At 49.7% G+C, this 26,155-nt stretch overlaps 1 protein-coding gene across 1 annotated transcript; it reads left to right on the top strand.

Annotated features, from left to right (window-relative positions):
* Nucleotides 1-20,060: 20,060 nt before the first annotated feature.
* On the top strand, nt 20,061-25,627 carry FUT7 (fucosyltransferase 7). Its single transcript, XM_084821083.1, has 2 exons — nt 20,061-21,208; nt 25,574-25,627. Exon 1 carries the CDS (start codon nt 20,139-20,141, stop codon nt 21,153-21,155), a length of 1,017 nt encoding a protein of 338 aa, XP_084677209.1. The 5' UTR covers nt 20,061-20,138; the 3' UTR covers nt 21,156-21,208; nt 25,574-25,627.
* The last annotated feature ends 528 nt before the right edge of the window (nt 25,628-26,155 follow it).

The raw sequence follows: 26,155 nt of genomic DNA, 5'->3' as shown, positions 1-26,155 counted from the left end.
TGAGTTTTGTGGGCCACAACCCCACTTCATCAGATGTCGTAAGTGGAAGCAGAGGCTTTGAGTCTTAGTAGACTGTCAAACTGGTAGGTCACTCCATTCTCTTAAAACAGCAGTTACAGACCACAAGGTGCCCTAACGGCACAATCCTACGGGATCCGCCCTGGGTACACCTAAGCCACCGAACTTGGAGGCTTGCATGTATCCAGGGTGCATCAGAATTCATGCTGATGGTACTGGAAAAAATGGGCCCAAATTCATGGAAGCAAGAAATGCAGTTGGCTGCCATGAACTTAGGATTTTTTACCTCTTCTTTTTAAAACAGAAGAATATGATACGGGTTTGGAGCAGGTAATATTGCTCCAAAGGCTTAAGGATTTGTTGTTGTTGTTCAGTCAGGGCTTGTCAATTTAACAAATTCTATGCCTCTTTTATCCCTTTGTATTCCTCTTCCATAATATCTGGTAGATCTACCAAATATTAAAATGAGAGCAGCCTTTACTCGGGCAAGATTAAATGTTCTCCCTCTGTCAGACTGGGTGGGCATTTGCACCTGTCTAGCAGATGCTTCAAGGAGGAGGAGGAGGGGAGGAGGCTGAGGCGGCCATAGGATAGCTCCTATGGCTGCTGCCCTGGTCTCCTTCCCTCCCGCCCCCGGGAATGCCCCCTTCCCCGCACTCTATTTCAGAGCTCAGAGAGGGAGCCACAGCAGTTTTCTCTGCATCAGCTAGGAGGGGGTGGCAGAGGACAGTTTCTTGGCTCGGAGCCCTGTTTCTGACCTCGTAGTCAGGAAACCGAACAATCCTGTGTCCCCTCAGATGCGGTCTCAGGGACATAGGATTGCTCCCTAAGAGTCTTTATAATCTGCATAGAAACCATAGTCCCTATTGAGTCCCTCATTAACCCAATCAAATTTCTTTATCTCTTGTTCTGCAGTCTCATGTTCCACACAAGCCCCTAATTTCAATTTCTTTAGAGCGGGCTGACATCCTTCATGTTTTATTGTTGTTGTTCTACCATACCAGGAACATAGAAGCAAGTTTAAAATGTTGAATGGCGGTTGGAGCAGGGGAACAGAAAGGTTAGTCACCACTGAAATAATAGATGTGGTCATCTCAAGGGTGGGAGTCTTAATATGGCCATCTTAATTCAGGGTCAGAAATTACCTAGCTGTACCAGTGTCACTATCTGATCCAGTCTCAGCTTCCATCTTCTCAAAGATCTACCTCCACAGAGACACTGGTAAGATCCATGCTGGTGGTGACTGACCTGAAATGGGATCTTGGGGTTGTGGTGAACAGCTCCATGGAGATGTCAGCCCAGAGTGCAGCTGTTGTGAAAAAGGCAAATTCTATGTTGGGCATAATTAGGAAAGGAATTGAGAATTGAAAGGAACTGCCAATATCGTTGTTGCTGTTGTTCAGTCATTAAGTCATGTCTGACTCTTCATGACCCCATGGACCATAGCATGCCAGGCCTTCCTGTCCTCCGCTCTCTCCCAGAGCGTGCTCAAGTTAATGCCAATATCCTACTGCCTCATATAAATCTATGGTGTGATACAGTTCTGGTCCCCACACCTCAAAAAGGACATTGCAGAGTTGGAAAAAGTGCAGAAAAAGGCAACTAAAATGGGCAAGTGGCTGGAGCATCTCCCCTATGAGAGAAAGTTACTACAGCTGGGATTGTTGAGCTTGGAAAAAAGGCAGGTAAGGGGAAACATGGCAGAGGTGCACAAAATTATGCCCGGTGTGGAGAACTGGAGAGGGAGACATTTTCCTCCCTCTGTCATATTACTAGAACCCAATGGGGTCCTCCCCTGAAGCTGATTGGCGGGAGATTCAGGACAGATCAAAGGAAGGACTCCCTCACACAGCGCAGAGTCAAACTAGGGAATTCGCTTCCACAAGGTGTAGCGATGGCCACCACTTTGGATGGCTTTGAAAGGGGATTGGACAACTTCCTGGAGGAGAAGGCTATCCATGGCTACCCGTCCTGATGGCCTATGTATGCCAGTTGCTGGGGAACATGGGCAGGAGGGTGCTGCTGCACTCATGCCCTGCCTGTGAGCTTCCCATTCCAGCAGTGGCCAGGGGCGGCTAGTGCTTTTGGGCAGGAGGGGCAATGGATTCCGGAGCCTGGCTGTGTTCCCCCTCCCTCTGCCGCCCATTCAACACTTACATTATAGTAGCACATCGCCTAGCGACTCAGGCCTCACTTGGGTTGAAGCAAGTACTTCCCCTGCCCAGCTTCACTATCCATTTGCACGTCTGTGAAAGACGTGGGGAGGGGAAGGAATTGGGGGGGCCTCCCTGGGGTGCCCTCACCACCGCTCCTCCCTGGAGGCAGGAAGTTCTGGGGGGAAAAGAGGAAGCCACGTTGCCCAGCCACTGCCACGCCAATCAGAACAGAATTGTGGTGGAAAGGAGAAGGGGCGCTGACCCGGCCAAGCAGTATCGTCCCGGGGAGGAGCCAGGCAGCCAGCAAAAAGGACTGGGGAACTGGCCAGGAGAGCAACTTTTCCACTTTCCCTTTCCTTAACTTCACAGATCGGGTGCTTCTCTTCCCCGCCCTCAGGGGATTACGTTTTCATTGATTTCACAGCAATAATTCATAGAATCATAGAATAGTAGGGTTGGAAGGGGCCTACAAGGCCATCGAGTCCAACCCCCTGCTCAATGCAGGAATCCAAGTCAGAGCATCCCTGACAGGTGGCTGTCCAGCCTCGTCTTGAATGCCTCCAGTGTGGGAGAGCCCACCACCTCCCTAGGGAATGGGTTCCACTGTGGTATTGCTCTAACAGTCAGGAAGTTTTTCTGTTTGTGTGAACATGAGCGAGAGAGAGAGAGAGAGAGAGAGAGAGAGAGACATTCTTGTTAGAAAAGTTCTTTTTCTCCTGTGTTTTCTGGCCAGATGAGAGGAGCTAGCCAAGAAGTAAGTAAAGGTCTCCCCCACACCTTTTATTCGGGGGCGGGGTTGTTGTTGTTGTTGTTGTTCAGTCGTGTCCGACTCTTCGTGACCCCATGGTCCACAGCACGCCAGGCCTTCCTGTCCTGCACTCTCTCCCAGAGCGTGCTCAAGTCCATATTCATTGCATCGGTGATGCTATCTAGCCATCTCATCCTCTGCCGTCCCCTTCTCCTTTTGCCTTCAGTCTTTCCCAGCATCAGGGTCTTTTCCAGGGAGTTTTCTCTTCGCATTAGGTGGCCAAAATATTAGAGCTTCAGCTTCAGTATCTGTCCTTCCAATGAGCACTCAGGGTTGATTTCCTTTAGGATGGACTGATTTGACCTCCAGGGGACTCGTAAGAGTCTTCTCCAGCACCACAGTTCGAAAGTATCGATTCTTCGGCACTCAGCCTTCCTTATAGTCCAGCTCTCACAGCCATACATTACTACTGGGAAAACCATAGCTTTGATTATATGAACCTTTGTTGGCAAGGTGATGTCTCTGCTTCTTACTATGCTGTCTAGGTTTGCCATAGCTTTCCTCCCAAGGAGCAAGCGTCTTTTAATTTCATGGCTACAGTCATTGTCTGCGGTGATCGCTGACTATTATTGCTGTGGGCATTGCATTTTTCTATGATCTGGGGGCTGTGGGTCATTTCTTGTTTTCTCTGGGCAAGACCTGGGGGTTGTGAGCAGAGACAACCCAGAAATTTTGGGGGAAATTGAAGAATAAGCAATACTGATTTTTTTTTAGTACTCTTTACAGATCTGAAGTGACTTTGTTGCTTTAAGAGAGCTTTCCCCAACCTGGTACCCTCCAGACATTTTGGATTTCAGCTCCCATCAGCCTCAGGCAGTATGGCCAATGGTCAGGAATGCTGGGCACTGTAGTCCAAAAGACCTGAAGAGTACCAGGTCGGGGAGGGCTGCTTTAGGAACATAGAGCAGACTTTCTGTTCCTAATGTTATTTTATGTATGACTTTGCTCATAAAATTATCATTATATTTTAAAACGCTTAAACATAACTCAGTACATTTGTAATTATTGTCTGAGTAGACCTACATACAGTCAGTAAAAACAAGACCTGGAGCTGATTGTGGCTCAGATCATGAGCTTCTTGTTGCAAAATTTTGGCTTTAATTGAAGAACGTAGGGAAAACCACTAAACCGTTCAGGTATGACCTAAATCATATCCCTTCTGAATATACAGTGGAGGTGAGGAATAGATTTCAGGGACTAGACCTGATAGACAGAGTGCCTGAGGAACTATGGACGGAGGTCCGTAACATTGTTCAGGAGGCAGCAACTCAATCCATCCCAAAGAAAAAGAAATGCAAGAAAGCCAAGTGGCTGTCTGATGAGGCTTTACAAGTAGCTGAGGAAAGAAGGGAAGCAAAAAGCAAGGGAGAAAGGGGAGATATACCCAACTGAATGCAGAGTTCCAGAGAACAGCAAGGAGAGACAAGAAGGCCTTCTTAAATGAACAATGCAAAGAAATCGAGGAAAGCAACAGAATGGGAAAGACTAGAGATCTCTTCAAGAAAATCGGAGATCTCAACGTTTTGTGCAAAGACGGGCATGATAAAGGACAAAGAAGGCAGGGACCTAACAGAAGCAGATGAGATTAAGAAGAGGTGGAAAGAATACACAGAAGAACTATACAGGGAAGATCTTAATGTCCCTGATAGCCATGATAGTGCGGTCACTGAACTTGAGCCGGACATCCTCGAGAGTGAAGTTAAGTGGGCCTTAGGAAGCATTAGTAACAACAAAGCTAGTGGAGATGACAGTATTCCAGCTGAGCTATTTAAGATCCTAAAAGACGATAGTGTTAAAGTACTGCACTCAATATGCCAACAAATTTGGAACACTCAACAGTGTCCACAAGACTGGAAAAGGTCCGTTTACATTCCAATTCCAAAGAAGGGCAACGCCAAAGAGTGTTCAAACTACCGTACAATTGCGCTCATTTCACATGCCAGCAAGGTGATGCTCAAAATCCTACAAGCTTGGCTTCAGCAGTATGCGAACCAAGAACTACCGGAAGTACAAGCTGCGTTTCGAAGAGGCAGAGGAACTAGAGATCAAATTGCCAACTTTCGCTGGATCATGGAGAAAGCAAGAGAATTCCAGAAAAACGTCTATTTCTGCTTCATTGGCTATGCTAAAGCCTTTGATTGTGTAGATCACAACAAACTCTGGCAAATTCTGAAAGAGATGGGAGTACCAGACCACCTTACCTGTCTCCTGAGAAACCTGTACGAGGGTCAAGAAGCAACAGTAAGAACCAGACATGGAACAACCGATTGGTTCAAAATTGGGAAAGGAGCACGACAAGGCTGCATATTGTCACCCTGCTGATTTAACTTATATGCAGAGTACATCATGAGAAATGCCAGGTTGGATGAATCAGAGGTCGGAATTAAGATTGCTGGGAGAATTATCAACAACCTCCGATATGCAGACGATACCACCCTAATGGCAGAAAGCGAAGAGGATCTCAAGAGCCTCTTGTTGAGGGTGAAAGAGGAGAGTGCAAAAGCTGGTGTGAAACTCAACATTAAAAAAACTAAGATCATGGCATCTGGCCCCATCACTTCCTGGCATACGGAAGGGGAAGAAATGGAAGCAGTGACAGATTTTATTTTCTTGGGCTCCAAGATCACCGCAGACGGTGACTGTAGCCATGAAATTAAAAGACGCTTGCTCCTTGGGAGGAAAGCTATGGCAAACCTAGACAGCATAGTGAGAAGCAGAGACATCACCTTGCCAACAAAGGTTCATATAATCAAAGCTATGGTTTTCCCAGTAGTTACGTATGGCTGTGAGAGCTGGACTATAAGGAAGGCTGAGCGCCGAAGAATCGATGCTTTCGAACTGTGGTGCTGGAGAAGACTCTTACAAGTCTCCTGGACTGCAAGGAGGTCAAATCAGTCCATCCTAAAGGAAATCAACCCTGAGTGCTCACTGGAAGAACAGATACTGAAGCTGAAGCTCAAGTATTTTGGCCACCTAATGCGAAGAGAAAACTCTCTGGAAAAGACCCTGATGCTGGGAAAGACTGAAGGCAACAGGAGAAGGGGACGGCAGAGGATGAGATGGCTAGATAGCATCACCGATGCAATGAATATGGACTTGAGCACGCTCCGGGAGAGAGCGCAGGACAGGAAGGCCTGGCGTGCTATGGTCCATGGGGTCACGAAGAGTTGGACACGACTGAACAACAACAACAACAACAAGACCTACATTAAGGACTGCTACAGCATCAGAAGCACAGGACTACAGAACAAAACCGAAACTGTCAAGGATGCACATTTACTGTCAAGAATGCACAATGGTGACTCTACTCACATGTTGGGAAACGGAACATAAATGTCTATCAGTAAAATATACTTTAGTTCAATAATTTTAATAAGGAATGAAAGAACTATGCTGGGAATCTCACAGAAAGCTTTAAAATATATTTTTCCCTGTGGCTTCATTATTTCCAGGCATTTTACATCTCTAGTCTTTACACAAAGGTGTTTTTATTACATCGTTTTTAGAAATCTTTTTTTTGGTGGCGGGTGGGTGGGGGTATAACGGCTGGGTAACAATATATAAAGACTTCGTCTTAAATTCTAAAAGAAAATAGTTCATAATCCAAAACTCTTCATTTTTTCCGGGCAGGGGCGGGGGGGATGGTTCTGGGCCTTCCAAGCAAGATCTAGTGGGAGCTGTGGGTCATTTCATATTTTATTTTTTTAGCAAGATCTGGTTGTGGGGCAGTTGCATTTTCTCTGAGCAAGATACTGCAGTGGGCTTGAGAATTTTTTATCAGACCCATTTCTGCTTCCTGGTATCTTGCTCTTTTTTTTTTAACAATTTATTTGGGTTTCTGATTGCATGGAGGAAAAGCAACAGATGCCCTGTTGCTTTTGTGCAGGAGAATTAGGTGTTGTTGGCTCCTTGGCTCTGCCTCAGCTGAGCTGCTCTCTGCCCCACCGGTCTCGTTGGCCTGGAGCCTGTGCTGCAGCGGGCTGGCCATTGTGCAAACAGAATGCTGGATGAGGAACGGCTTTGGTCTGATCCAGCATGGCTCTCATGAGAGGGGACTGAGAAGACCCAAGCTGCGAGCTGTTTTCAAAGTATTTTCTGAAAATATCCATCTTTCCCTCTCCCCTCCACCCAGTGCCCTGCGCAAAATGAGTAGCACAGTGACAAAAAACAACAAGGAAGAAACTTTTTTGGGCACCATGATAAACCCTTTAGTTTTTGAGGCAGCTGTCTCCAACCTGGTGCCCTCCAGATGTGTTGGACTACAACTCCCATCATTCCCAGCCCGCATGGCCTGCACATCTGGAGAGCACCAGACTGGGGGATGTTGCTTCGAGGGGCCACAATTTTTTTAAATTGTTTTTGCGTCAAACAGACTAAGATGTCTGCTGCCCCCTCTGGAAGTTGAAATAGTAACTGTTTTTACTGACTGATTAATTAATTAACTAAGATTGGCTGGCCACCATTCTGAAAAACATTCAAGGTAGCATTCAGAATTAAAGAACGGTCGCTATAAAAACTGCAATTCAAAAACAGAAAGCAAGAGGAAATGGCAAAATACAGCAGAACAGCAAAGGCCTTATTAAAACCCACTCCTGCCCCATGCTGGAGGGCTCGCCCAAAAGGGAAACTACTTCGGCAGGCGCTGGAATGGCATCCCATGCCAGCCGCCCTGTGATGCATCGTCACCAATTTCATTTGCATCCCACTTTTCCAGAAATATCTGCGCTTGTCAGGGCAATCGGGGAGAACAACGTTCAGCAATATGGACTGAATCTGTTTAGTTTGTTTTTCAGTTGGAGGAAAAGAGGAAACAGGGACAGTCTTGTGCTCTCGATTACGGTGTGTGTGTTTGGAAGATTATACACTGCCTTTCCACTTCCAAAACGGGGCCGCTTCTAACAGGGTATTACGCATTTATTTAATTTGTTTCCTGCCTTTCCGCCGAAGGCAGCACCTTGAGGTGGCTTACAACTTACCGAACCAATGGAGAGGTGCCTCCTTTGTGGTCGGCTTGTGCCTTGCACTGGAAGCACCGAGTCTGGAATTGACAATACAGTGCCAATTCCAGACTTCGGAGGGCCTTTGGGCAAGGCCCCCACGGGCCCCCTCCCTCAGGGAGCCTCCCTTCTCACCGCCGGCGTCCCCAGCGGCTCTTGCTCCTCCTCCTCTTCCTCCTCGTTGCCCCCACTCGCTGGCTCGACAGAAGGGGAGCCGGGGCACAAGCAGGCCGCAGCCTCTCCACTCGCCACCACCCTTGCCTGGGCCAGGGCGAGAGGCGGGGGAGCAAGCAGGCTGCCACGGGGAAGAGGAGGAGCAAGTCCAGGGGGCCCTGCTCAGTGGACCCCTGCTGGGGGGTGGGCCCTCGACAGGTTGTGGCAGATCAAGCAAATCTTTCATATTTGCATGATCTTACCCCTGCTGCTTGATGAGGAAATGCCATAATTAAATGCCCCCAAGGGAATTTGGGAATTAAAAATGGGATTCCAGTGCCTAATACCACCCAGTATGGGCTTCTCACCCAAGAGTAATTAAAATGTCTCATCTCTAGGGATGTGCAGACTGGGTAAAATCCGATCCGTCTGTGTTTCGCGGATTGTCAGGCACCTTTCGTTCCGTCGTCTGCCCACAGAAGGACGCAATTTTTTTTTCGTCATGCGGAGAAATATGGAAATATTTATGTAAATTTTTACATAAGTATTTACGTCAGTATTTACATAATTCCCCTCCGTACGTAACATTTAGCGTATAGTCCCCCATTCCATTCAACATTTCCTCAGCAGAAACTTAGGTATTTTTCTATGGCTTTATATGTGTAAATTTTGGGAAAGTAAAAAAAATCATCCGAAAGTCCACAGACTCCACACAGCCTGAGGGGGGCGCTCCACAGTAGATTCTGCAGGTCGGATTCTTAGAAATCCGAGCTCATTTTAATTCGTCTCAAATTTTTCCAGCATCCCTACTTATCTTTGAGGCTTGCCAGATGAGAGACAAAAGGATGAATCTTGTTAGAGAATGTTTCTTAAGAACTAGAATTCTGTATTACCCATATCAGCGTGAAGTATTGAACTGGCTCTAGATAGTATCTGGTTGTAAGAGAAACCTGACTGCATACACAGTAGACAGGTGATCAGCAGTTGCCTATATACTGACAATAGAGTTTGAGAGAATCTCTGAACCAGGGCATATGCCATAAGGTGCCACCATGTGGACCCTTAACACTGGCCGTGCTTGACCCTGGGTCCCATCCAGCACAGAAACTTATACATTCTTAGGGTTCAATGGTTAATTAGCTGAATTTGTTGAATGGAACCTCCATGAACAGGGGCAGTGTACCCCTGAATGTCAGATGCTGGGGACAAACCACAGAGGTTGGATATTTCCTATCACTGCTTATAGAATCAGGGTTGGAAGGGGCCTATAAGACCTTCGAGTCAATGTAGGAATCCAAGCCAGAGCATCCCTGACAAATGGCTGTTCAGCCTCATCTTGAATGCCTCCAGTGTGGGAGAGCCCACCACCTCCCTAGGTCATTGGTTCCATCGTCGTATTGCTCTAACAGTCAGGAAGTTTCTCCTGATGTTCAGCCGGAATCTGGCTTCCTGTCACCTGAGCCCATTATTCCGTGTCCTGCACTCTGGGATGATCGAGAAGAGATCCTGGCCTTCCTCTCTGTGACAACCTTTCAAGTACTTGAAGAGCGCTATCCTATCTCCCCTCAGTCTTCTCTTCTCAAGGCTAAACATGCCCGGTTCTTTCAGTCTCTCCTCATAGGGCTTTGTTTCCAGTCCCCTGATCATCTTCGTTGCCCTCCTCTGAACCCTCTCCAGCTTGTCTCAAAATGTGGTGCCCAGAACTGGACACAGTACTCCGGAGGAGGCCTAACCAGTGCTGAGCAGAGGGGAACTAGTACTTCCCGGGATTTGGAAGCTATGCTTCTATTAATGCAGCCCAAAAGAGCATTTGCCTTTTTTGCAGCCACATCACATTGTTGGCTCATATTCAACTTGTGATCGACAACAATTCCAAGATCCGTCTTGCTTGTAGAGTTGTTGAGCCATGCATCCCCCATCTTGTAACTGTGCATTTGGGTTCTTTTTCCTAGGTGCAGAACTTGACATTTATCCCTATTAAATGTCATACTGGTGTTTTCTGCCCAGCCCTCCAGTCTAGCAGGATCACTTTGAATTTTGTTTCTGTCTTCCAAAGTATTAGCTATCCCACCCAATTCTGTGTCATCTGCAAATCTGATCAGCATTCCCTGCACCTCCTCCTCCTCCAAGTCATTAATAAAAATGTGGAAGAGCACCGGGCCCAGGACTGAGCCCTGCGGTACCCCGCTCGTTACCTCTCCCCAGTTTGAGAAGATCCCATTGATAAGCATCTTTGAGTCCGATCCTGTAGCCAACTGTGGATCCACCCGATCATTGTTTCATCTTGCCCACTTTGAGCTAGTTTGCTAATCAGGATATCATGGGGCAGCTCGTGCCCCCAGAAGCCTCTGGCCGGCTGCTGTCTGAACCCAGGTGGACCCAGCCAGCCTCTTCTTCAAAAACCTCTCAGCTTGGTGATGCAGGCAGGCTGGTTTGGCCCACCTAAGACCTTCGCCTGGCCCAGCCTTCCCTCCAAGCCTCCAATGGAGCCAAGGTCCTGCAGTGGCAAAGCACTGTGTCCCAGATCGTATTCCCCCCGGGGCTCAGGCACCCGGCTGAACTGCTGGATCAGGCAGAAAAGTTCCCTGCCAGGATCACGTGTGGCGGGCGCGCATCCTCCAGGGGGTGGCCCACCTGGACGGAGAATGATGGATGGATCCAGGCTTTTGTAGCGGCCAGTGCCAGCAGCTTGGCCATGTGATTTTGCCCTTGCTGCCACTGCGGGGGGGCTGTGCGCCTTCGACACAGGCACAGACTCTCTTCTCGTTGGAGTGCTGTGAAGTTACACCTGGCAAAAGTTCGCCCTTCTCTGTTTAAAAGGCAGTAAAGGGTGTGATAATATATAGAACTTCTACTTGTGTGGGTCCTGTGGGGCTTAATTAGAATAAAACTTGCAAAGATACAACTGAACAAACATGTCTTTAGTAAGAATTAAATACAAAACATGCAACAGTTTCCCAATACAAATTAATGTAACAATTAGTCCTTCTGAGTCCAGACAAAAGCATGGAGTTCTTGGTTGCAGCTTTGCAGGAGGCCGGTCCTGAAGTGTCTTTGGTTTCACCAGGTGCTCAAGGTTTAAGTAGTCTTTTTGTAGTTACCTTAACTTTAGACCACAGGGCAATCCAGAATTGGTGGCTTATACATTGTAGTTCAAGGTATCCACCCTCAATAATAATATAAATATAACAAACATTTATATTATAAATATAGATACAAAAAGGATTTTGATACAAAAGATTTTGTGGGAGCAGGTGGGCGGTGGAGTCAGAAGAGCAAAGGTCCCGGGCAGGTTATTAGGTCAGAGAGGTAAGGGGGGACAGTGCCATGAAGGGATTTGAAGGCAAGGATGAGGAGTTTGCGCCTAATCTGGGAGGAAGCCAGGGGAGGGATTTAGGGAGGGCCGTCATCTGATCAGAGCAATGAGAGAGGGGAATGACTTTGGCTGGTGAGTGATGGATACGCACATGCAGACAAAGGCGAGTCAATAGAAGAACAGGTGGACCAGAGTTTTTGCCTGGGGGCGGGGGGAGAAGAAGGGCCACATTTTAACAATGTTGTAAAAGCTGGGTGGGGGACATGTGGCCCTCCAGCCGTTTTTGTGCCCCCCTACCAAATTGCAGACACATTTTGGCAACGTGGCAGTGGCAGCAGAAAGAGGCCACATCCCCCCCTTAGAACAATGCATGTGGGCAACAGATGCCTTGCTTGAATGCAGATCCAACGCCCTCTCCTTGCTTTTGGGAGCGCAATTATGCATGCAAACCAGTTGTGTTCTCCCCACGCACCTGGTTTTGAAGTGAAAATTTGGCTTTTCTGCTACTGCTGAATTTGGCAGTGGGGGGCAGTGTCTGGCGCCTGGTAGGGTCCGGGGGTGGGGGGTGGGAAATTGTGCCCTGGACTTTCTGAAGTTGCCAACCCCTGTTGCAAAGGGAGAAATGACACAGACTGAATGTGGGGAAGAACGGAGAGAGAGGATTGCAAGATAAAGCCAGGGCTCTGTCTGTCCAGCAGGGTGTACTGTCAAGGGGAAAGGAAAATAAACAGGGAATGTGGGGAAGTCAAGACGGTTTGGTCTTGGACATGTGAGGCTGGAGGCTATGATGAAGCACCCAAGCAGAGGTGTTGGGGAGGCAGCTGAAGATTTAAGACATTTCAGGGGAGGGGGAGAGAAGCAGGTGTCACCTGCATACAGGTGGTACTGAAAGCCAGAGGTTTTAAGGCACAGGAACATAGGAAGCTGCATTATACTGAGTCAGTATATGGAATCACCTTGCCCAGTATTGCCAATGCTGACTGGCAGCAACGGCTTTGCAGGGTTTCAGGCAGGGGTTTTCCCAGCCCTGCCACCAACGGAGCGAGAGAAAGCGACGCAAGAGCTCCCAGCCGCAGAAATACAGACAGAGCAATGAGGTGGACATTGAGGTGGAGGCAGGGCAGGGCAGGGCAGGGCAGGCATGGGAGAGAGATTGACCCACTGTATGAAACGGGAAGGGTTAAGCACAAGGACTGGAGGCCTTTGGATCGGGCAGAGTGCGGCCAGCGGTTTGGGCGAGGGCAATTCCAGTGGGGGCCGGTGGGGTGGAAACCTGCCTGGAAGGGGTCAAGGTGGAGCTGGAGGAGAGGGAGCTGAGACAGCATTTGCTAACTGAGATGTCCAGGTCAGGGGCAGCCCAAGACATGTTGCTGCCTGAAGTGAAGAACAAGATGTCACTTGACTCCCCTCCATGCAGGAAAGCCAGCTGGCCTCCAGCTGAGTCTGTCTTCAGCACTGAACCGGGAGGCAGCAGGCTGATTTAGGGAGCACAGGGCAGGCTGCATGGCACACAGGGTTTTCTTCCCAAACCTTGCTGCCACCTCCCAAGATCTGCCGCCTGAGGCGATTGCCTCACTCTGCCTAACGGTAGGGCCGGCCCTGGTGTAGATGCAAGTTTAGAAAAGATTACTGTAACTTACATAGAAGTATAGTCCATCTCAGCGTAGTGTGGAAGGCTATCCTGGCACAGCATGCTCCAGGGGTTTGGAGACAAGGGCTTGCCTGGGATGCATCGTTTGTCACCACTGCATGTACTGTATGTTCCCGCCCAACCTCAGTGTTGCCTGTGCACTGGAGATGGGGAAATGTAAACAAACACACACACCAGCTTAATTTAGGCTGGCAAAGTCTGTCGCTGAGAAATCCGGCCCTTTGGGGGCTTGCCAGGTTTCCGCAGTGCCCCCAACTCAACTTGTGTTTGTGAACCGAGCCGCAGGTTTCTTCCCAAAATCCAGGAACTCTTTTGTTTTTTTAAAAATTTGCATAAATTGCAGCCACAATGCGCACAAATGATGGCCAGAATTTGTGCAAATTATGCTATTTATGCTGCAATTTGTGGGAACTGCTATTTACGCAAAAAAAATTAAAAAACAAAACAAAAATCCATGAACTGCCTCAACTTGATGCACATCAAGTCGGGCCTGCTTGTTACACACACACACACACACACACACATACATATATATATATATATATATATGTATATATACACACATATACATATACACACACACACACACACAATTTGGTTTTGTTATGTTTATTGTTTGTTTTGTTTGTTGAAATTCACAATAAATAATTGGAAAAAAGGGGGAAAAGTCAGGCCTGCTCACGGGGAAACAAGCCAAAGGCTGAGCTGACGACAGCTCAGTGAGCTCTGCCCCGGACTCCCCCGACACCCCTAATTTAGGCATCTGTGTGAAAAGAAGGGCAAGGATCAAAACTGAGCCCAAGGGGACAAATTCAGGCGCAGGGGCTCCCCCTGCGGGACAGACAGGGAAATGCCGGTCGCCAGCCAGGCACCCTTTGAAAACGCAGGGACTGCTCCGTCGGCTGAACAGCTGGGCCACCCGCGGCCCCTTCCGCGATCGATTCAGGAGCTCTCTTGTGAGCGAAATCCAAAGACGAAACTGAGAGCTGGCTGGAATGTGAACCCAATTTACAAGCAGCCTCCTCTCTGCCTTCCTTCCCCATGCACAGCTTCCAGAATCCGTTGCCATAGACTCAGCACTTCAGCATGTATACAGCCCAGGGGCGGGGAACCTCTTGCAGCCCGAGAGCCGAACTGAAATGGCAGAGGAGTTCCCAGGGGCCACATTCTGGTGTGGGCAGGGCCAAGGGCAAAAGGGGCAGGGCCCAAACTCCCCCAAATGCCGGGGTGTTTTAGCTTAGAGCCTTTACAGCCAGGACTGCAGCCTTCGGAGAGGCATTTCAGCTTCTTAGAACGAGTAAAAAAAAAAGGTGGGAAACCACCAAGGGAGAAGGGGTGTGGCCAGAAAAAGAGCCAGTGTGGTGTAGTGGCGAGAGTGTTGGCCTGGGAGCTGGGAGAACTGGGTTCTAGTCCCCACTTAGCCATGGAAGCTCACTGAGTGGCTTTGGGCCCATCGCAGACTCTCAGCCCAACCTACCTCACAGGGCTGTTGTTGTGAGGATAAAATGGAGAGGCGGAGGATAATGTAAGCTGCCTTGGGTTCCTTGCAAGAGGAAAAAAGGCGGGATATAAATGCAATAAATAAATAAGGGGGAAGGGCCGCCTGGTGGCCAGATTTGGCCCACAAGCCTGAGGTTCCCCACCTCTGACATAGCTCATCTCTAGTGTTTTTGTCGTGCTTGAAACCTCTGCAACCGGCAGTTTCAAACGGGGTTCTGGCAAATCCTGGCTTTCCTCAGAAGCCCGCCTGGGGCTTTTCAGTGAGAACACCAGGAGAGCCCTGCAGCTGCCCAGTCCCACATCCTGGCTCCTACAGCGGCCAACCAGACGCCCCAATGGGACGCCCCCCAGCAGGACATGGGCACGACAGCACCCTCCCCTTCTTTGCAAGCGATTGGTGCTCAACAGCAGACTGCCAGGATGCGGTCCAGGTTTGGCAGGGCTCTTTGCAGACCACCCTCTGGGCCCCCTCTTACGTCAATAATGTGACGTTACATGCCTGTATATAATAAGTCTATGGTTATGTTATATCTCTATGTTTTATGGTGAGTATTTCTGTGGAGAAAGAGAGAGATGAGTTACTGGGAGAGTGGTGGATTTACATGTGTGTGATGATGGGTTGACACAATGAAGGGGGGCGTGAAGTGTGTGTCCTATATAAACCTGTGTTCTGTGTTGGGAGAGTTAGATAAGACAGAGACAGGGTTAGGAGTTTAGGACTGGGAACTGAGAGAGGGAGGTCGGTGGCAATTTGTGAAATGATCGTTTGAGAGTGTGATCTAGAGAGTGGGTTATGAGAGAACATATATTGATAACACCATTAAGTGTTATGTAATAAACACCTGTTTATTATTCAATGATTTATTTGCTGTAGTTAATAAAGTTTGTTTAACCAAATCCTGTGCCTTCTGCTCTGGGCTACGTAAGGGGAAGGTATAAAAGGAACAGTACAAGGTTATAAGTAAAGTCTGTGTGTCCTCGCAGACAGAGAACTGGGTAACAGGTTGGACCTAGGCCTTAAACGTCCTGGTGACAGCGAACCCCGGTGTGTGTGAGAGAGGTGGTGGTTCCTCCTGGGGGTGAGAAAGGCCTTAGAAAAGGGGAATTCTCACTGGGAATAGGCAGGAACGCCACGAATAGCTTAGGGTGCAATCCTATCCATGTTTAGACAGAAAGAAGTCCTACAACTCCCAGCATAGCTGGGGACTTATTTTTCTGTCTAAACGTGCATAGGATTGCACTCTTAGTTGCACTTGAGATGATGCTCAGAATCTCTCTGGGCTCCTTCCTCCAAAAGGTCTTCTTTGGGCAAGGGAGGGAAATGGCACAAAACTGCAGCTGAGGTCACTCACCCGCCCTCCTTCCCTCCTCTTCTTTTTTGGTAACGTTTCATCACTGACCACCGTTTGTCACACCATGGTTATACGGCTAGACAGGTGAGCTGGTAGGCAGCAGCAGTGGCGCTTTTTAAATTGTGGCCAATTTAAAATTTCCCACAATACCTCTGTCCTAGTGCCCCTCTGAGGCATTGTGGGAAAATGAAATGGCAGCTCCCAGACCTGGCTGCCCTGGTGCGCTGAAAAGCGAGGTTGGGAAAAGGGGAACAGATCTCAGCAGTCGGCCATGCCAGGGTGCTGGACGTCACGAGCTGACGCTGAGCCTGCCCACTGCCCTCAAAGCTAGAAGCTCCACTAGATAGTGCAGCACGTAGCCAGAGTTAGGAGCAGCCTCTGCTCCTCCGTGAATTCGCCTTGTCCCCTTTCCAAAGCGATCTGGCGGCAAGGAGTTCCATGAGTCAGTTTCCCCCAACCTGCTGCCCTCCAGCATCTGGAAGGCGCCAGGCTGAGGACGGCTGCCATCAGTGAAGTCAGTCGTCCCCAGTTCTGAAGAAGCCGCCTCCTTTTATAGAACGAAACTTCTTCAGCCGTTCCTTTTATCTCTGCTGAATCAGTTCTGTTGATTTTGTTGATGAGACTTTCTAGCATGATCAGAGGGGGAAAAACCCAGGGAGCCCCGGCCCTTATCTCTCTACACAACAGGCACCCTTTCAGCCGCCACCACCATTCCCCACCCCAGAGCCGGTTGTCCTATGCAGGCGTGGGATGCCTTCCTGTGTCGCCTGGCGTCTCCTTTTGGTGGCTGCCTTAGGGTGGCCTCCCCAGATGCTGCTGCTGTCGCAACGCAGAGCCAAGTGCCACTAGTGGAGGAGGGTGTCAAAAACCACACGAAAGCTACAGTTCCAGGAAACCCTCAGCTGCACATCCAAGGTGTGAGAAACGGTGGCCATGATAAAATCTCACCAAAAAAGAAGAGGAGGAGGGAGGGAGAGTGACCTCGCTTGCCGTTCCATGCCGCTTCCCCCCCACCCAAAGAAACCCTTTTGGCGGAATTAGCCCAGAGAGATCCTGAGCTGACTCAAGGGAAGGAGGAAGAGAAAAAGGTAACTGAGCTATTACACTGATTTTACATTGTTAAGGTACTGGTTTTCTGAGATTTTGGTTAAGGCGCCCTGAGCCAAAGCAGAACAAATTCTAGAAATAAAATTAAAACAAATTACTTTCTAAAAAGTAAATACATTAAAATAATTCTAAGAAGCTGCAGCTTTTTGCATGTATTAGGAAAGACACTTGCTCTTCTATTATTTCTGTACTAAAAAAGAAATCTGTAGTTATGTTGAAAAAAGTTATGTTGCAAAAATCTATGTAGCTACAATTCTTTTTCTCTTCCTCCTTTTTGTTTTGGTGAAATTGTACAATAAACATTAATTTTTAAAAGGTTGTTTTATACCATCTCCTGTTGTGCTTTTACTGCGGAAGACTGTGGGAGTAATTTATTTATATATTGCCTGTTTTGCTTTATATTGGCTTTGAAACATTGAGTAATGGCGGGGTAAAAATAGTCAGTTAATGAAAGTAATCTCCCCATCTTTGTCTTGTCTTGGTTTATACGCTAATCTTGACTCAGTACATGAGCTCCACGTTCTTTTCACTGCCAGCCATTCACCCCCCCCTCCGATTCATCTCTTCCTGCTGCCCATGCCAAAAATGCAAAGTTTAATTCCCCCCCTCAAAAAAAAACCTGATTTTGGAGGGATGTAAAAACAACAACACAAAACTGAAGTCGTAATGCAACTATAAAGCTTAAAAACTCACCAAATCTTAAACTGTGTGTATGTATGAAATCTTGGAATCCAGCAAATATCTACAGTTGAGAAAGATGTAAGAAGTGCAAATTATGGTTACAATTATTTTTTGCTGTACAGGTGTTACTGCTGCTGAGATAGAGATGGATGGATGGATGGAGGCAGATATAGATAGACAGATGTCACCGTCTCTGTGTGTGTGTGTATGTGATTCATATATACATATACATACATACATATACATACATACATACATATATATATATATATATATATATATATGAAAGATAGAAAGACTATCAACAGAGTATAAAAAACTTATTTCAGCTAAACATTTTGGCTTCCGCCCTCATCAGTAGCTGTGCTGTTGAATGGATATCAGGAGTGGCAGTTAGGAATGCCTGGAGATGAAAGTTCCTTAGGAGAAGAAACAGAGGTATGAGTAGTGTAATGCTTACAAATTGTTCTCCAGATTAAGGCCATTTGGACTAAGAATTCTCAGTCTGTAGATCCAGAAGTGTTCCCTTTTGTCAAGCACATGAGGGCCTTTTGTTTGTTCTATTGGAAGCAGCTGTAAATCCAAGAGGCTGTGTGAAGGTGAGTTGAAATGTCTTGCAACAGGCCCCTTCAGTTTTGGGGTAAGAATCACAGGTGTGTGCGTGTGCACATACACACACACACAGGAATATAAAATGGCACAACAGCAAAGCAACAGGTATCCATTTAACATCACAGCTACTGAAGAGAGCAGAAGCTGACGCATTTAGCTCTAAGTATATTTTGAAATTACTCTGATGACGTTTTAATGAGGCTATATTGGTGTGTTATGCTCAGGCTGAGTAAGGGTTTTTTCCTGTTTTATTTCATGAAATAAAGGTGTCCTTGAAGCTCTCTCTCAGCCCAAACTACCTTGTAGGGTTGTAGTGAGGATAAAAGGTCATGGGAGAGTTTTGTTTGAAGGTTTTGTCTACCATCCAGAGACCTCCTCAGTGAACCCCCACCCATCTTAGAGCAGTCTTCCCCAACCTAGCACCCTCCAAATGGTTAGGATTACAATTCCCATCAGCCCCAGCCAGCATGGAGGGTGCCAGATTGGGAAAGGCTGCACTTGTGTTTAAGAACATGCCTTTACGTTCCTGCTCCCAACTTTTGCTTTAGATTTTTAAATGATTTTTTTTGTGGCAATTAAAACGAATGAATTAAAATTCATTCTGTTATTTTGTTGGTGAGTCGCCTCCAGGAGGGTGTGGCGTGTGTGTACGTAGCTGGAAAGCAGCATATAAATACTGATATTCAATAAGTAAACACATATATTAGTTAAAAAGTAAATAAACACCTTAGCACGTGATAGTAGCACTTCCAGAATGCTTGCATACATTCTTTTGCTCCCAGCCTTACAACAACCCTGTAATGTAGGTCAGTGTTTTTATCCCTGTATTGGGAAGGCCAAGAAGGAGAATTAGCTCGCCACTGAGTCAGGGTATGAGGAAGCTTGTGGTGGGGGGCAGATGTGGGGGAAACTTCTTCACTGTAGCTCAGTAAGCCCTTGTAGCATACATACAAGGGATGGATGTCAGAGACATCTGCAACCGAGTTTGGATTTCTATGAAACAGATATCCCAGATTCTGCAGTGGACCAGCTTTTTCTGAGTCACCCAGATACCATGGACTTACGGACCTTTTTTTTTTACTTTTGGGGGCAGGGGGGAGGGATTTGCGCTAATTTGCAATAGCACCCATTCAAATTAGTGCAAACAGAACCAAATTCTGGTAAACAAAATCTGATTCCGTCAATGAGCGGAGGACAGAACCAAAGACACCTGACAATCCGCAAAATGTAGACGGAATGGACTTAAAATCCATACATCCCTAATACAAGGTTTTTAAAACGTCATTGTAACAAACATTTTGAAACTTGGCCTTGCGAAATTTGGCTATGCTTGGTGAACAAGACAATAAAAGAGGAAGGAAAGGGAAAGTGGAAAAAACAACGATCCCCATTAAAAGCAATTTTCTGCACTGCACAGGCATCTTCAACCCCCAGTAACTCCAATTTAAAAAGGCTCAAGTAGCAGGTGACGGAAATTACCCTTCTCCACCTGAGACCCCTGCCAGTCACAGTAGACCATTCCAGGCCTGACAGATGAGCCCTTTGACAGGGTCAAAGGCAGCTTCCTACCACCTACGCAGGCAAAACTTACCAAATCGGAAGGGTCCTTTCACAACCCTGTTCTGACATGAGGTTGATCCCGCATCTTTCTTCTCTATTGCAGTTTCCAAAGCCACCCTGACTGAGGAAGAAGCTCTGCTGAGCTGAATCAGAAAAACACTCCCCCTTACAGACACAAAAGAGCTGCGAGCAGGAGAAGCGGGAGAGAGGCCGGCGGTCCCCATACGATGGCCTTCAACCCCAGTCGGAAGAGGTGTCCTGCCGTGTCCCTTCTTGGCCCTGTGCTCTGCTGCTTGCTCTTCGTCTCGTTCAGCAACCCCAGCGGAGCTCACGCCCGCGGCCACCCCCCGCTGACGGTCCTGATTTGGGACTGGCCCTTCGGCCAAGCCTTGAACCTCAGTGGCGATGTCTGTGCCACGTTCCACCACATAGAGGGCTGCCGGCTAACCAGCGACCGTGGCTTGTACAGCCAAGCAGACGTCGTGGCCTTCCACCACCGGGAACTCCAGAGGAGTCGGTCGCGTCTCCCAAAATCGAAGCCCCACCTGGGGCAAAAGTGGATCTGGATCTCCTTGGAGTCCCCAAAACATACCCAAGCCCTGTCCGGCTGGAACGGGACAGAATGGAACTGGGTCATGTCATACAGACAGGACTCCGACATCTTTGTCCCATACGGGGAGCTCGTGCCTCGGACCTCGGGTACGGTGGACATCCCAGAGAAAACCGGCTTAGTGTCCTGGGTGGTCAGCAACTACCACCACACCCAAGAGAGAGCCCAGCTGCATCGCAGCCTGTCCAAGCACCTCAAGATCGATGTGTTTGGGAAAGCAAGTAGGAAGCGGCTCTGCCCAGCCTGCCTGTTGCCGACCCTCTCCAAGTACAAGTTCTACCTCGCCTTCGAGAACTCCGTCTACCAGGACTACATCTCGGAGAAGCTCTGGAGGAACGCCCTCCTCGCCGGGGCCGTCCCTGTGGTCCTGGGCCCGCCCAGAGCCAACTACCAGCAGTTCCTCCCGGCCGAGGCCTTCATCCATGTGGAGGATTTCGGCTCCACGAAGGAACTCGCCAACTTCCTCGCCACCATGAACGAGAGCAGCTACCGGCGCTTCTTCAACTGGAAGCGGAGCCACACGGTGAAGCTTTATGACAACTGGCGGGAACGGTTCTGCCTCATCTGCCAGCGGTATCCCAGCTTGCCCAAGGAGAAAGTCTACCCGAGTCTGGAGAGATGGTTCCGGAAATAGCCATCGGGGTCGCCTGGGGTTTGAACCGGGAGCGTCCCAGGCTGCGCAGTGTGGTGAGTCGCTGAGGCCATGGGGAGCACAATTGCCCACGGCTCTGCCTCCCCTCTGCCAGCAGCCCACAGATTCCGCCTGGCCTGGCCTGACCTGACTGCAGATACGGCCAGGCCAGGCCTCGCCGGGGTCTTTCTTGGGGGACAGCCAGGCTGCCTGTAACACTTCCTCGCCTTGCGCCACCACTCCTCCGCCTGCCCACCAGCTCCATCCCCGTTCTCGCCCCACCCGCCCTGCCCCAGACAGATTAGCCCCACACTCTGCAGTTGTCTCCCCCTCTGGATTGACCCTCCTTGGGGCCAGCCCCACAGATCCACCCCTCTCCTGGACGAGTCCTTCCAGGATTTGAACTCAGCTCCCCGCAAGCAGCGCTGGCACCAGCGTAGCTGTCGGCGGAGTCTGTGCCAAGGCAGCTGGGCCGCAGCCCTTGACGCTCCCTTCCTCATCTCCACTGAGCCTCGCTTATCGCATCCTCTGTACAATCTTCTGTGGGTTCACCCTGTTGCCCGAAATCAGGGCTGGCACGGTGGGGCTCCCTCCAAAGGTCCACACCCCAGCAGGGCCCACTGGCAAGGCCCCCCTGGAGTTGCTCCCCCTTGGTGCTGGTTCCCCTGCCTCTCGCTCTGGCCCAGGCGGCAGTGGTGGGGAGAAGGCGCAGCAGCGGATGCCGCGGCCCACGACAGGCTCTCTGCCTGCCAAGCAAGTGAGTCACAGTGAGGAGGGGGAGGGGGAGCGAGAGCCGCTGGTCACAATGGCTGCAAGAATGTGGACTCACTTAAGGATGTATGAGACATCCGTTTCAGTTCTCTTTTCAATCAGGATTTACCCCGTTCACACCTTCCAGTCCAAACATGGACTCAGATGCAGTCCAAGGCTGCACATGTCTGAGCCTGGGGTGTGACTCACAGACCAAAAGCAGTGCGTTCGACGGCATGCATGCATTTGAAACGGCACATGGAAAAATGTGTACTTTCGAAAAATGCGCACAGACATGCTTTAATTGGTGGAAGAAGGAGGACTCTGTTTCAGAGATGTGAACAATTGATGCATACATTTGGGAAAATGCATGTGAAAATATGCATGAATGTTCGTGCAAAAAGAAAAGCTTGCAGTCTGATACAGACTGGAGTTGGAACGAGTTTCGAGATGAAATGCGGAGGACTTCAATGAATGTGGGTTTTGCTGGTTCACACATCCCAAGATTCACTGAGGAAGGGGGCCCACTGAAGAGGTCTTGCCCTCCAAAGCCTGGCATCAGTGCTCCCCCTAATAATTGGTATGTTGTTTCGGGGGGGGGGGGTAAGTTTTGCTTTTTGCTTTTACATTGCACCAGAGGTGGCACATGCCTGGCTATGTACCATTTTATTCACTTCTGCCTAGGTGGGTGTGCACAAACCGAGTGGGGAAATATTTGTAACAGCAGCAGCACATTTTAAAGGGTGCCACCTCCACGAGTGACGAGGGCTGCACAACTCCGCGGGATGTTTTCCCGCACACCTTTTCCCAGGGTGACTGGGGCATGAGCGAGAACACTTCTGTGGTTTGTGTCTCCAGGGATCGGTTCTTGTCTGCCACCCTTCATGGTGCCCAAACTCTGCAGCCGGTGGAAACTACCTCCCGCTGCTTCATAATTAGAGCCGCCTCCTTACCACACCGGGAGGGTGAGGCTGGGGAATGTCTGAAGAGAAAAGCCTGCGGCTGGGGGCTGGAAGGTTCATGAGGGTTCAGAGATCTGATTCTGGAAATTACAAATGTTTGTTGCCTGAAGAGGTTGATAGCAGCAGATGTTTAGAGCTGAACAGCTCCTCCCTCCCCATCTCTCGCCCCTTTTAAACTCTGCTGTCCTCATTTAATCTGAAAGCATGGAGGAGTCACTCAAACACACACACACACACACTTTCCCATCTGTATTTTGGGTCAGCATGCAGTAAGCTTAATCGTACACACAACAGCTGCCAAATGCAAGAAGCCAGTAAGTGTCTGCATTCCAACCCTGGTTCAGGAATGTGCACATAAGTTCAATTCTCCACCCCACCCCCCTTACACACACTTCAGCCAACCCAATCTTTATTTTACACACACACACATTACACACTAATATGCTTTCTCTTCCTCCTCTGCCACCAATAGTTCCTCCTTCTAGTCCAGGTGTGGGCGCCAATGCCTACGTAGCCATAACAGTTCTAAGGTGGGCTTCTCCGCCGCCTTCCAATTCCAATGTTCAGTGTGAGTGCCAATGTATATGTAGCCACAACAGTTCTAAAAAACGAGGGTGGCTATCCAAAACAAGAGAGAGGTATCCGGTTTGCAAAACTACAAAAAAAATGGTGGGGGGAGCCTAAGCAGAGGAAATACCCCACCCCTCCAAAACAGCCTATGAAAGAATGGATATATGCAGTGACCACTGCTTCAAAAGGAGTTGGTCTCTCTCCCTCTCTGGCTATCCCAAGGTGACTTGTTTCCTCAAGCCATGCCAGTGCCTGCCCCTTTCGGCTAGTTGCTTCTGGGCAATCTCCTGGTCTCTGTACATCCCCCCCACCCCCACCCCAAAAGGCCGGACCCCCCCCCCCCAAGGCCATAAATCTGGCAATATGTCACAGGTCTCACTTTGGCCTGCCCTGAGCTGACAGCAAGGCAGCTAGGGCGCCTTCATGCTGCCAGGTAAGCAGCGCTGACAAGAACCTGCCCCAAGGAGATTGCAAACTTCAGTGCCCACGGTAGAGGAGGTGCTGGAGGATGTGGAAAGGGGGACTCCTCACGGGGCTGGCGAGCAGTGCCGGCCTCAGGTTTGTGGGGCCTTTGGGCAAGACACCCTCAGTGGGCCTCCTCCCCCAGGGAGCTGGCCTTCTCACTGCCACTGCCCCCCGCGGTTCTTGCTCCTCCTCCACCTCCTCATCACGTGCTGGTCGGCCGTGGCATCTCCTGCTCCCCCTTCTCACCACCATTGCCTCGGCCAGAGCGAGAGGAAGAGGAAGGAGCGAGTCCAGGGGGCTCTGGTCAGCAGGCCCCAGCTGGGCCCTCGGAGGTGCCCGGCCATGCCGAGCCTTGGCGCCGGCCCTGCTTGCGAGAGGCAGATGCCGACTTGATGAACGAGGCCCTTGGGCCTTGCTGAGAGGTGTGAAGATCATCGCCAAGATAAAGCCAATGAGAGCAATAAATCTGATCCCCCTTGCCACAAGGCGGTGGGGAGGAAGCCACCCTCCTGCGCCACCCTTCGAGGGAGACGGGCCTTGCTCACCAGCGAGACCTGTTGCCTTCCTGTTTACTCAACTGACGCTGGCAGGAGCTGGGCAGGAAAGCAAGGGAGGCTGTTTGTGAAGTGCTGTGCCCATAGCTGATCCTCCAGCAAAAATCACGAGGCAGAAGACAGAGTGCTGTTCACCTGTATGCTGCCCTGGGGATGACTGTGGCAGGGTGGTCGTCAAGGTTATGTCACCGATGGGCACGGAGCTCTTGGCATACTCGAAATGCAGCCACGCAAAGCCAAGCAGCTCTCTCAGCCCTTAACTGGCCAACAGCCCGAGTGCTAGAACTCGGGTCCCACAAGCTGCCGAAATTGCGGCCTTCCCTTCTTACTCAGGGTGGTGTTGTTGCACTGGAGAACAGAGCTGCGTCCTCTTCTGAAGTGCAGCCAGGCGAGAAGAGATGAATCATTTGGTGCCTCACGAGGGTGTCTACAAGGAAGACCTGTGACTGACAGGTTCTTGGTGGTGCTCACGGGGGGGGGGGGGGATCCAGAGAAATGGCTTCTCCCTGCTTTGTCCTTTCCTTGATGGCGTAGACCGGCATCATCAGGAGGGGTCCCAACCCTGGCATTAAAAAGGGCTTCCCAATCGCAACGTAATTTGGACGGCTGTTGGTGTCATCTCAGCTGGAAAGCCTACATTTGTTTGGTCCTTGCTTGCTTTCCCTGCAGTTGAAGCCATTTCGGGAACTGTTGTGCATCACGCCTGGTCCACGGTCCCTCTCCAGCAATCCCTGCGCTCTCCCTCCCTTTGTTGTGGCTGCCACGCTAGTGTTCAGAGTTTGCACACAGGCAGGCGTGTGTGTGTGCATGTGCATACATGCATAAGGTTTAGGAGAAGACACCCCTACATTGTTGCGGCCCCAGACACAGGAGCAGCCTCCCCGATTTGAGGTGGGGGAGGCGGAGAGATGGGGAAATGGAGCCATTTTGCCTTGGAGGCTGCCTGGGCAGACGCTCCGCCTCGGTCCAGCGATATTGAGTTGCCCTTGCTACACAGCAAGGGCAAAGGGGCCCGTGGCTGGTGCAGTGGGAGACCCATTCCAGTCAGGGCCAGCACAAGTGTGACCATGTAGGTGTATGGCTATAAGCCTTAAAATGCCCCCCACCCCCGTATTTTCAGATTACCACGGTGTGGGGAGTTCTACACGGAAAAGTGCCCTGAAAAGAATTCCTGCACCTCAGCTCTATCAGCCATTGCCACCCTGGTGCCCTCCAGATGTGTTGGACTACAATTCCCAGCATGCCCAGCCAGCATGGAGCTCTATGGAGTCATGTGGTGGTTGTTCAGCAGCAGGAACCTAAGGAGGGCCGTGCTGGTTCAGGCCGAAGGCCCCTCAGTGGCCAGGCACGAGCCGCAAGCGGGACGTGAGCCCAAGCGCAACGCCCTCCTGCCCTGCTCCCCCATGACTGGTGTCGAGAGGCGCACTGCGGGTGACACAGGACCATCAGGGCCAGGAGCCGTTGGCAGCCTTCTCCTCCTCTATGAATTCATCCAAGCCCCTTTTAAAAGGCGCTCAAGTTGTCGGCCATCAGCCAGCACATCCTGCGGCAACCCCTTCCATGCGCTGGGGGAAGAAGCCTTGTTCTCGGCAGGCTGCTGCTGCTGTGTGCCGTTCATGGCTCACTGGCCCCTTCTAGTGGTGTGAGGGAGCCCACAGATTCCGAGTCCCTTCTAAAAAAGCACACTGAGGATGAGGGCAGG

The sequence above is a fragment of the Heloderma suspectum genome, chromosome 14 (genome assembly GCF_057233095.1).
Source record: "Heloderma suspectum isolate Gila_16-S chromosome 14, 16-S_ref, whole genome shotgun sequence".
In the NCBI taxonomy this organism is placed as follows: Eukaryota; Metazoa; Chordata; class Lepidosauria; order Squamata; family Helodermatidae; genus Heloderma; species Heloderma suspectum.
This window is presented reverse-complemented; position numbering and strand designations above follow the sequence as displayed.